General features: G+C 45.0%; 1 protein-coding gene across 1 annotated transcript; it reads right to left on the reverse strand.

Annotated features, from left to right (window-relative positions):
* Nucleotides 1-1,202: 1,202 nt before the first annotated feature.
* Nucleotides 1,203-12,095, reverse strand: LOC107117009 (prolactin-releasing peptide receptor-like). Its single transcript, XM_015419041.1, has 2 exons — nucleotides 11,882-12,095; nucleotides 1,203-2,260 (listed from the first exon to the last, which is right to left on the reverse strand). The coding sequence occupies exons 1-2, from the start codon at nucleotides 12,093-12,095 to the stop codon at nucleotides 1,203-1,205; spliced, it is 1,272 nt and encodes a 423-aa protein (XP_015274527.1).
* Between the last annotated feature and the right edge of the window lie 860 nt (nucleotides 12,096-12,955).

Raw genomic sequence — 12,955 nt, forward strand, 5'->3', positions numbered from 1 at the left:
GATCCAATGATCTACTCGTATGTTCCTTATGCTGAGCCACAGAATCTCAATCAGAGTTCCAGGTGGGCAGCCATGTTGGACTGAAGCAACAGAACAAAGTTAGAGTTCTGTGGCAAACACAGAACGTTTTCTTCAACGTATGGAGTTTCGTGTGCACGCACACTTCTTCAGACACATTCCAAAACTTTGTTGGTCTTAAAGGTGCCACTGAACTCTCACTTCATTTCATTCAGAGTTGTCTACTCTGGCAGGTGAAAAAAAGTCTTTCCTAGGTTCTCTTTCAGATTCTTTCTCCCTCTTCATTGTCTTTTGCTATTTTTACCCTGGTTGCTTCTTAATATACCCACACTGCCCTCTCCTTTCCCCTCAGTGGCCATATTATATGAGGTACTGACTGAGGCTGCCACCTCGCACTTTACTGCCTCTTGCCATGGCTCACCAGCTCTTTCCAAAGCAGCTGACGTTCCTTTCCTCCTCACTGCCCCAGAGGTCTTTCAATGCAGTGCAACAAGGGGTGCGGGTGGGGCCATGACGCTGCTTTGCATGCAGATGGCTCCAGGTTCAGTCCTCTCCACCGCCAGTTAGAAGGCTCAAGTAGGAGGTGATGTGTATGCCAGAGATACTGCTGCCTTGAGAGACCAATGGTCTGACTCAGGGTAAGGGATCATCATGTGTTCAAACCATGCACACCCAATAGGACAACCTGATCTCTTGTGAGATTCTAGGCACAGGAGTTCAGGGAGCCCCACTGGATATAGGCATGGCTTGCTATGCTGTGTTTAAAGATGTGTTGTGAAAACACGAGGGAAGGAGTGTTAGCTGCTCCAGTTCCTGGGCAGGGGGTGAGACAAGGTGACAATGGAGTTGGAGGCTACCCCTTCCCCAAATCTTCTGCCCAAGGTCAGTGCCTTGCCTCACATCATTCTAGAACCAGCTCTTCATTCCCTTTGATTGCAGTCTCAGGAGCACTCATTTGTACATTTCTTTTGCAAATGGTATATTCTTTACACAGTTTTTTAAAAAAATGTATGCAGAAAGCCGTCATTCATAGACTTTATTCTGGCTGGAAAATTGGCAATTTCATCTTTCACATTTTACATTTCATTAGCATCCCATTCCTCCCCAAAATACTCACTTGTTAGTTACAGCATAGTGAGACTTTAAAACCGGAGAGGCAACAGTGCAATTGGAACAAGTCATACTTACAACACCACACTAGCCACAATACAGTTTGGGGCAGGCTCTGTCTTTTTCTTCCTCCAAGCAAACATTTTCTTTAGTTCCCCCCTGAAGCTGTCATGCAGCCAGGCATAAAGGAAGGCATTGGTGCAAGCAGACATCATAGCGAACCAGTGACAAATGAGCTGAATGAGGTTAAAATATTGTTTGTCTATCAGGTTAATATCGATGTCCTTTATGACATTAAAGATGTACAATGGCAGCCAACAAACTCCAAAGGCCACCACTACCAAGACCAGGAGGCGGAAGGTCTTCCTCCTTCTGGCTCTGTCACACTCCGCTTGGCTCTGGGTGACATTTCCAGGGACAACTCGGTTTTTCAGCTTGACAGAGATCCTCAGGTAGGAAACAGAGATGACCATTAAGGGCAGTACGTAAGTGAGGATGAGGGTGCTATAGGCGTAGGCTAAGTGGTCTCTCTTCATATGGAACCAAAACTCTTCGCAGATAGCAAAGTCCAATTCTGGGAATTCAGTGTGGTACGTGTGGACCAAAGCTGGGGCAGCTAGCATGCAACTCAGCAACCAAATACCAGCCAAAGTATAGATGCAGATCTGTATCGTGAGCCTCCTCCGGAGTGGATACACCATGGCATAGTATCTGTCCACAGCAATGACAGTCAAGGTAAAGACAGATACAAACACTGTGACCGGCTGCATCAGGAACACAAAGTAGCACATGAAGCGCCCATAGACCCACCCTCTAGGCTCAAAGGCATATGCCAGCGTCAGGGGCACACAAGTGGCACACATAAGCATGTCAGAGAATGCCAGGTTGCCTACCAGGAAGTTAGTGACATTGTGCATCTTCTTGGTCTTGCAGATCACATAAATGAGGAGGTAATTCCCAATGATGCCAACAAAAACCACTAAGCAATAGCAAGGAATGATGAAAGGCTTGAAGAACTGGACAAGCTGGAGCCCCAAGAACAGATTGCTAGTGTTGCTATGGATCGCTGAAAGCAAGCTCTGGGAGCTTAAGTTCTCTGGATTCATCATCTTTCTTCTCCGCAATTTCAATGCTGGAGTTGGGTTAGGAAATAACTACCAATGACACGCACACATACATATACACACATTTATTTTTTATCGCTTAGAATGAAGAATGTATATCATGGCTACCCCATCATGAATTCATCTGCAAAAGAAAAATCACAAGCATTGAGCCTTGACACGGCTGGCTTTTGACTTTTGAGAAAATGCAGTCCTTTCATTGAGTACCACAATCCCCCCCCCAAACTTTCTAAGCATGCAGTTTTAGAGACCTGTCAAAACAAAAACTGTACTTACAGCTGTGGTATCCAGAGGATGGCTGATTCTCTTGTGAATGTCATGTTGCTTCTGCTGCTTCTGATTTCTGTCTCCTAAAAATCCATAGTCAGCCAAGATTCTCTGTTTGCATGCATGAGAGAGAGAGAGAGAGAGAGAGAGAGAGAGAGAGAGAGAGAGAGAGAGAGATATGCTTTATTAGAAAAAGCAAAGATCAGTGCTTTCAGCAGCCTTCACTACTTACTCATGATGACTTTGTGTAAAAATCCCTCATTGGTTGTCCAGGGTATTACGTTGCTCCTTACATACCTTCATTAATCCAGCTATGGTGGTGAATTCTATCTGTATCTTCTTGCCTTCCATTGGATATGTGCACTACCATGTCACAAAACAATATACCTGTACCAGTTAGAATCATTATTTGTAAAAGTCTGAGCCCAGATCCCTATATAGGTTTGATGCTGCCGACTTTTCAGAAAACAAAACAGTACTATTCAACTGAAGGGCTATAAACGCTTATGCCACTAGAGGGACTCAGCAATATGAAATCAGAACAATTTGTTTCTGTGGTCTATGAATATCGATACTCATTTAATGATGTGTCTCTTTGTCAGTTTCTCTAATGACTAGGTCCTTTCTCTCCTCTGCTGTGTTTCCATAGCACAGCTGTGGTGCTGAAAAGAATATGCAAAGTATATTTCAAAACTGATTGACAATTTTCAAAATGAAATTAAAATTACTCTTGAAAGCAATTTTTGCTGTTTGGGTGCAACACAGTTTAGTATTCCATTTGTTTTCCACTTACTACTTTAGCATCAACTTCAGCCCTAAATAACCTTGGAAAGGCCCTGTGCCTCCCCTTGCCTTTTGCTGACATAAACCAAGGCTTAAAGGCTGGCAGTATAGTTGTGGTTAGTTAGCAACAGCCACTGACAATCATTTATTAAAGCCACAGGTGCTGCTTCTATCTTTGGGGGGATTAACCCACAATTTTTTTATATTTCAGATTTTTCTGCAAACCTAGGGCTTTTATTGCATTTGTAGAAAAATCTATGTGGCTTGTCCATGGCCCCCAATTCCGATTCCTAGATCCCATCCACATTAGATACATTGATAACCCTTGATTCTTACTTTCTTTTTTTCCAGCCCTCGTTATAAGCTTGGTATCCATGGCAGCTCTACTATTACAAAACTCACACACACTGTAGTAGAACCTATTTTTCTTTATTAATAAGAACAGTGTGTCCAAGTCACTGATGTATCTTGGACTCAGCAAAGTCATGTCTGACATTCTGCATGAAAAGTTCAAACCTCTTAACACATGCAGTTTGGAAGAGAGAATAGCAGGTTGTACATTTTTCCTTGACAGAATAAAATACACAGTGTGTTTTGAATCCTGATTTCCTTGGTCTCAGTTGCAAGGACTTCATAATTTCTGTTAACACTAAAGCAAACATTTAATAAGTGTTTTCAGATGGTCCAGTGTTTAAAAATTGTTGAGAGACTTCCAATTCATTTGCCCAGGGAGATTGGTGAAAGTCTTTATACACTAACCATGCACAAAGATAGTAGAAATTACATTGGGACTTAAGGATGCTTTTTTGAAAAGGCTTCCAAGAGTAGAGGCAGAGACTGACCATATATCTCAACAAACTTGTGAGATAGGTTAGGTTGAGAGAGAACCCCTGGTCCAAGGTCATCCAGCAAGTTTAACAGCAAGCAGGGAGTTGAGAGGTTTGTTGACAGTTGCACTAATACTATAATATGCTCATTGTGGTATGGAGATGAAAGTAAACTTGCTGCATATCAGTACAACTGACAAGTTCAAACTTGGGTAGGTGGGAAAAGAGGGATTTCCCCTAAATTTCAAATTTCACTGCAGTTCCCGAATTGTGTTTATTACTTAATGGATAGTTGTGAGTGGGAAACAATTGCTCTGGCAGGTGTCATAGTTTTTCATAGGTTGTACATGAAAGTTGACTGCAGGTGCAAAATATGTGGCTAATCAGCAGTTTAGCAAATACAAAGCAGTCTATGGGGATTGGATTAATAAGAGGTTTGCAGTACAACATTACACAGTTACACCCTTCCAACTGAAAAGTCTTAGGAGGGGTTAACTCTGCTTAGGATGGCACTGTTACAGAACAATGGCCCCGGTCACACGGGCCGGATATCGCGGGGGGGAGGTGTGCCTAATTGCCCCGGCGCAGTTTGATCCGCAATTACACGATCAGACGCGCCGGCGGCACACCTTCCCTCGGCGCCGGCGGGTAAACGAGGGACCGGAGGGAAATGCCGCGTGCCAGTGCAATCACACCACGGGCGTCTGGAGGCAGCCCGTGGCAAACATTTACTAGTACCTTGGAGGTACTAGTTTTTTAACGCGCATTGTCGGCGGTAAGCCATGGGTGCGCTCCACTTCCCAGATGTTGGGGTGTGAGCGCGCCCAAATAATCCACCCACCATCCATGTCTCTCCCGCGGCAACTTTGCCGTGTGACCGGGGCCAATGTTAAGCAATGTTACACCTTTCTAAGCCCATTGATTTTAAGGATTTAGAAGGGTGTTAGTCATTTTAGGATTGCATTTATAGAATAACACATTGGGCTGGTTCATGCTTGTAAGCTACCTGTTTTTCTCTCTATGAGATCCCTCCTTTAAATACAATTGCATGAACAGACTTTAGTATCATGAAATCTGGAAGTAGACACAGCCCACACCTCTCAGCCACATTGCTGGAAAACGCACTACTGTGGTGGCATAAATGGCCTGTGGTCTAATCCAGAATTCAGTCACAGAGTATTATATTTAAATCAGTACATTCCAATTAGTCAATAGGACTAAAACCAGCTTAAAGCCAAATCCTCTAGTTTAAGCAGTAGGTGGCTCACAGTCAGAGGTGCAGATCATGTCAGGGAAGAGTTAATTAGTATTTTGAGAGATAAGAGGAACTTTGTGGACACGGCTTGGAGTCAGGAGGATGGTGACACTAGAATATGACCAGAAACTAAATGCTAGTCTAATATTTTTGTTTTTTCTATTGGGTTCCTGAGTCCTTGCGATGCAGCATTTGTGCCACCATGTCTGCCTGTTACCCGAACTGAACACAGAGAGGGGGAAATTAGCTTTTGTCAGTGTATATGTAGGTTTTATTCCTGCACAATATTCCTAAGAGAAAGAGTAACAGAGACCAACTGATTTGAAAATGTTGATTTACTAGCACTCAGACACACAGCAAAATGCAGATCAAAATGGCAAAGCTTTAAAGTAATGAATGCAACCACAAATACAACCAGAAGTAAAACCAGGGGCCTTTTGGGGCTGGAGCGCTCGCACAAATGGTGCTGGCAGCAAACCCCGCCCCCAGCTCCCCATGCTGAAGCGCTGCGGCCAGGGGGAGGCCCAGAGAGCCCCGCCGCCGGATCCCCCAGGCCTGCACAGAAGCGCTGCGGCTTGGGGGATTTCTCACTGTCCTTCCCACCCTAACAGCTTCTTTTGCTTGCTAGTTGCCTGTACTACACTCCCCCAATGGTGAACTGATGTCTCAATCGTGTCTGTTATCATAACTAAAGAACCAGTTTATCAGTCACAGAAGTGCCTTGCGTGTATATATATGAAGGGCTGCTTAACATTTTCCATCTTTGTGATTCCGATCTCTGTTTCTGATGTAGCAACCAATCCTGTAGAAAGGCAGCACAAAGAATATTGCATAACAACACTCCTTTCCTACCTAATAACTGCTGAAAGTGTAGGAAAAAGGGAGGGTCGTTTTAGAAAAAACTAAAAGATACTGGCATGAGATATATGATATTCTTACACAAATAATAGGCAAACAAGTACCATTGGTACCGGAAATATTTTGCCCGACAATCTACAAAAGTTAGATAAGTATCAAACTGTACAAATATTAACTGTTGCAAGAATAACTTTCGCAAAAATGTGGAAACAGGAAAAGGTACTTTCAAAGCAAGATTTTATAAAGATTTTATATGGAAGTTATTGAACTAGATAACTTTGAAATTACGAGGAAGAGAAGAATCTATTTTCTTTAAATCTTGGTCAAGTGTTTATAAATGGCTGGAGAATTATATAACATGAATGTTCCCTGTATTTTTTACATATGTAGTTCACTTGCTGAAATGATTTCTTTTATTGACTCTTGCTAAACTTATGGGAAAGGTAGAGTTCCGATGTGTTTGGGGAGTGGTTTCAATGTGGTTGGTTTGTGTATGTTGTTGTTTGTTTATTTGTATACCAGTTTGGTGTAGTGGTTAAGTGTGCGGACTCTAATCTGGGAGAACCAGGTTTGATTCCCCACTCCTCCATTTGCACCTGCTGATGTGACCTTGGACCCGTCACAAGCTCTGGCACAGCTGTCCTTGAAAAAGAGCAGTTTCTGTCAAGAGCTCTCTCAGCCCTGCCTACCTCACAGGGTGTCTGTTGTGGGGAGGGGAAGGGGAAGGGGAAGGAGATTGTAAGCCGCTCTGAGACTCCTTTGGGTAGTGAAGGGTGGGGTATAAATCCAATCTCTTCTTCTTCTTCTTCTTCTTCTTCTTCTTCTTCTTCTTCTTCTTCTTCTTCTTCTTCTTCTTCTTCTTTGTTTGTTTTCTTTTCCATTTCTTTTTCCTTTTTGGTATTTTGTGTTGGAATTTTTTTTAAAAAAAACCCACTCCTTTCCAATGCACTTCATTTAAGTATATTTTATATACTCGTCCTTGCAAGCATATGCCACAAGAAGAACTTGATGCAGCCTGTACATGTGCCTTCCTTTAGCAGAGAAGACCTCTCATTCTGATTTTTGAAGCAAGTGTAGGTGGAGCAAAGGAGATAATAGAGAAAAAACAAGAAAAACTAAAAGTCAGTTATAAGTAGTAGCACATACCTGTGGCTCTCTTGGTATGTACCACCAGTGTCCTTAATTCCTGCTGGAGATCTCCTGTCCATGGCTTACTAGTGGTCTTCTAATAATTCGTAGACCCAGAAAGCAAACAGAGATATATATTCCCATCTGCATTTGCAAAATCAGTGGTAAGACATACTCTTCTATATCTGATGTGGACCACATTGGCTGGGTTGCTTGCATAGCCATATCACAATGCACATATGCATCAAACCCCACTGATCCACTCCTCTTTTCACATAGATCATTTAGTATACAGAAATATCTGGCAACAGTTCGGGCATCCCAAATGAATGATTTGCACTATTGTTTTGCTGTCTCACTTTATGAGAATTGTTATGCTGCATCCTGTTATGCTTTGAAAATTATGCTTACTGCACAGCACTTCAGGCCTGGTCCACCCTGTTCTTGGCATATGACACTTCTAATGCAGAACATAAAGGTTGGGATAAATTGTTTTCTGGCACTGGCTGTGTTAGTGCTGGACATTAAGTGTTTCTCTGACAGTGTCTCATGTCACATTTTGTTTTGCACTTCCTCATCTTGTTAATGTGTGTATAATGTGCAATTTAACTTCCACAGCATGATTTAGTGATGCCCTTAATATGATCTCTCTCTCTACCAAGATAATAATAATAAACCCATGACATTTTCCTTTTTATTTCAGAAAAAAGTCAAATGTGTGTGTATACCAAGACCTAGATAACATGGTCAAGAGAATGTGTTCCAACAACATATATTTTCCAAGTCATGTTCAAACCTGCCTTGCTGATTTCAGATACAATTGAAAGTTTAGACGTTTCATTTGTTCATCAATAGATCATACACTTCAGGCTCTAATAAACTTACACCAATTACAAAACTGACAATACTGCATAGGATCCAAGCCAGTGTGGTGTAGTGGTTAAGAGTGGTGGACCCTAATCTGGAGAACTGGGCTTGATTCCCCACTCCTCCACATGCAGCCAGCTGGGTGACCTTGGATCAGTCACAGCTCTCTCAGAGCTCTCTCAGCCCCACCTACCTCACAGGGTGTCTGTTGTGGGGAGAGGAAGGGAAGGAAACTCTAAGTGAAAGGTGGGGTATAAATCTAATTCTTCTTCTTCTTCCCATTTATGTTCTATGTATCACTGATCTCCAGTGCCAAGATAATCCATCCGTTCAGTCACTTTCTGTAGAATATGTTCATTTGTTAATATGGTGAGTTTAATCTGTTCTGGGTGTTTTTTAAAATGCAGATAGTCCACTCATAAATACGGCAGAATAATGGCAATATTCAAAAGCCTTTGATATTTCTGTGAGCTGCCACTCATGCCCTATATTTTTTCCATACTAGATTGTAAAGAGAAACTATCTGCTTTGATATTTGCCTTTCATATTTCAGTTTGAATCTGTCCCTTAGAATGTTCATTGCCCATTGTGAGAGAAAGTGGTTCTATCAGGAAAGTGCATTAGACATAATGGGCTGGACCCTATTCTCTCTTTCTTTCCCTTTCTCTGTGTGCATGAAGCTTCTGCCCACGGAGAGGCTGTTGTAATGCAAGAAGCAGCAGAGGCATTTTCAGCCACTGCCTTCTCTTCCCTGCAGCCACCTGTTTTGTATGGCATTTAGTCCATTTAGCAGCGCTTCATTGCTAATTTCTGATGCTCCACTTGATTTGGAAAGGAACACATGTGAATTACCTCCATTGCAAACTGTTATAAGGGATTGTGGCATTCTTGCTTATACGGGAAATGGGTTTTACCTTTAAACACTCTCTGTGTATATAAACTTGGTACATTTCTGCTGCCACCAGGAATTAAAAAATCCAAATCTCTCTCTTTTGGTAGAATGATCTGGGGTCTGGGAACTTCAGAGGACTATGTGGCCCTGAGGAAGTACTGTACTAATTTCTGGGATAAGTTTAAACAAAAACAATTTATTTAATAAAGAACAAAATAGGTTTCTGGTTATTTTGAACAGTTGCTGAAGAAAGGATCTTGTAAATATAACTGGCAAAGCTTGGTGCCACAAACAGTCTCTCAAATTCCAAACTCCACTCTGACAGGCTTATACACTCATATATATAGCCACACAGGCTAGTCTTTTTGTTTTATTCACACTGAATAGAATCAACTGTCTTAGTCACACAGGCTAAACTGTTGGTCTTATTCACAAAGAATTAGACTCAGAATTCTATAGTCACACAGACTATGTTCTCTTCAAACTTCACACACAGAATCTCTTCATAACTCTCAGAGTCACACAGACTGTCTTCAAAACTCTACCATACTTCTCTCTCTCGTATCACAGAATCTCCTTGTTGTGTATCCATAGAGAGTTTACATGTGCTTGGGCTCACATGTGGTCAGGCGTATAAGCGCAGCTTCATGTTCCAACACAATAGCGGGCGACGATCCTAGGATGGACCTATCGGCCACCTCAGATCTAGCGCCTGACCTGTGGTGATTAGTCACCTTGTAAATAGCCTATCATGGGTGGTTGGGGTGTGGTGTGTTTGGGAGATATAAGCAGGACTTCGGCCCTGCAAGTTTGTTTTGTGTTCTGCCAATAAACTATGAGCTGATCACTTACACACATCTGAACCCAGTATATTATACTGGCAACGAGGATGGAATCCTGATGAACGAGCCTGACCCAGCTACCAACCTGGCACCACAACACAAGTCCCCAGACTCTGCGACCAGCACTGCAGCATGCACTGAGCCCCGGCTCCCCGCACCTCACACCACTACTCAGGTCATGGCTGCCGCTCCAGGACAGATCACTGCTTTCGACCCAGCTAATCCCGAGCTCTGGGAAGCATGGGTCGAACAACTGAAGTATTTCGTCCACTTCTAGGACATCGTGGAGGCAGAAAAGAAGAAATCACTCCTGCTCAGCACATGCGGCATTTCCATGCTTCACCTGGTACAGGGCCTCTTTGCTCCCAAATCACTGGTGGAATCCACGTACGAGCAGCTCATCAAGGCCCTCACAGACCATTTCGTGCCACAAGCCCATGACCCACCAAAATGGCGATGTGTGTGGACTTCTTTGCACAGACACAACAGAGCAGCGAAGCACACACCGACTTCATGGCCCAACTGCAGTAGCTGGCTATTCATTGCGGGTTTCCTGACCTTGAGGACGCTCTCTTAAACCAATTCATATGGAGCGTCTGAGAGCAAAAACTCTGCAGGAAACTCATCAGCCAGGATGAACTCACATTAGACAAAGCCTTTCATGTGGCCACAGCGTTCGCATTCGCCAAACCCCCAGTCACCGTCCTGAATAAACGGGCTTCAAACAACCTGCCTTACCCGGCATCTTCTCTGAAGTGGTACCACGTCCACTGCTGGTCGGGAGGGCCCTCCAGACCCAGGTTGAAGGACAAGGGAAGGAGGAAGGAAGGCCTCAGAATGTGGGAATCTTGGAGGGGTTACTTCACCCCTTCACCCACCTGGATCTTGGCTGCATTCAGACCCTAGGTCAGACACACTCTCCCTGTGCTCTCCTGCTCACCAGACCAGTCACCTCCTCCCCGGCTGTCTCTGTCCTTCTTTTTTTATCCTTTCCTTGGCTCTCCTCTCCCTTCCCTTGTTAAGGCCCCACCCCCACTTAAAGCTCTTGATGCTGAGCCGTGGTGGCCCCGCCCAGTCCCGCCAACCTCCTTCGGCTCCGGGCAGCTGGCTGACTTCCTCCCTGCCTCCCCTGCTGCTCTCAGGACTGTGGACTGCCTCCACACACACTCTCTACTCACTGGTGGTCCCTCGGCATGCCAGACCCCCTCCCACTGCCGAGCCTGAGCTTGCCCTGCCACACTCTCCAGGACTTTAATGGACTGTTAGATCTGGTGGTGGTTGAAGGTCGACTCACCGGTTTGCTGGGATTGTCCTGGTTTGCAGCCTTGGGGTTCAAGGTGATGGGCGTACACCATGTACAGCCGGCAGACTTTAATAATGTCTGCAAGGAATTTCCAGCTGTATTTGATGGTATGCTAGGGCACTACACGATCCCCCTGGTCTCCCTCAACCTTGATCTGGCTATCCACCCCATCTGCATGAAGGCCAGGTGGGTTCCGTTTGCTTTGTGGCCCAAAATAGACATAGAATTAGACTGCCTAGTAGCCCAGGGGGTTCTGGAACTGGTGCCGCATGCCCCCTGAGAAACTCCGATTGTCATCCCAGTGAAGCCCAATGGGGACGTCTGGATATGCGCAGACTATAAGTGCACACTCAATAAGGTCCTACAGGATCACACCTATCCCGTCCCCATAGTGAGCCACGTGTTAGCTTCCCTGGTAGGGGCCTAGATCTTTGGGAAATTGGACCTGGCCTAAGCGTATCAACAGCTCCCGGTGGGTGATGCCACCACAGACACCCAAATGATTGTGACACACAGGGGAGCATTCCGGGTATACCAGCTACAGTTTGGGGTCAGTGTGGCCCCAGGGATTTTTCAAACTTGATAGACTGTCTCCTTAAAGGCATACCTGGGGTCCAGCCCTTCTTCGAAGATGTTTTGATCACAGCACCGTCGTCAGAGGTCTTCACCGAGAGGCTGCGCGAGGTCCTGCAATGCTTCAAGACTGCCGGCCTAAAGGTGAAACGGAAAAAGTGTCTTCTCAGGGTGCCACGGGTGGAATTCCTGGGGTTTGCAGTTGACGCCCAGGGCATCCATCCCACATCCAGCAAGGTTTGCGCCATTGTGAATGCACCTACCCCTTTGTCCAAAGCAGAACTCCAGGCCTTCTTGGGTCTGCTCAATTTTTACCACTCCTTCCTGCCCCACAAAATGGTGGTCATCGAGCCCCTGCACTGTCTCCTTGACAAAAGAGCACCTTGGGTTTGGGGTCCAAAGCACGCCTCTGCATTCCAGGCCATCAAGTCTTGTCTTGAATGAGGTCTTGGCACACTTTGCTGAGTCTCTTCCAGTTGTCCTTGCTTGTGATGCTTCCCTGTATGGGGTCAGGGTGGTCCTGGGCCACCAGCTGCCAGATGGCCGTGAGGTTCCTGTCACCTATTACTCCAGGACTCTCTCTTCAGCTGAGCGCAGCTATGCTCAAATTGACAAGGAGGCCTTGGCAATCATGGCTGGCATTAAAAAGTTCCATGATTACCTCTACAGCCGGCCCTTCACCATCATCATGGACCACTTACCCCACTTGGGCCTGCTTGCTCCGGACCGCCAGACTCCTCAGATGTTGTCCCTGAGGGTGCTCCACTGGTCCATCTTCCTGGCCGGGTACCAGTATGTGCTCTTCCACTGTCCTGGAAAAGTGATGGGCCACACCGACGCTCTAAGCCACCTTCCTCTGCCTTCCTGTGACCCGAACCTGGCTCCCACCCATCAGGTCCTGTTGCTCGAGGACCTGCCCGGCCACCCCATCCAGGTCTCTGAGGTGACCCAGCATACTGCTTCGGATCACCTACCATCCCGTGTCATGGACTGGGTGAGGAGGGAGACTGTTAAAGAACAAATGATAAAGTGGGTGATAAATATGAATACAGAAGTGACTATTGATTCATGGGAATATTTATGGAAAAATGCATTGAAAATATCTACA

The sequence above is a fragment of the Gekko japonicus genome, unplaced genomic scaffold, assembly GCF_001447785.1.
Source record: "Gekko japonicus isolate JY-2015 unplaced genomic scaffold, Gekko_japonicus_V1.1 scaffold4890, whole genome shotgun sequence".
NCBI classification, from domain to species: domain Eukaryota; kingdom Metazoa; phylum Chordata; class Lepidosauria; order Squamata; family Gekkonidae; genus Gekko; species Gekko japonicus.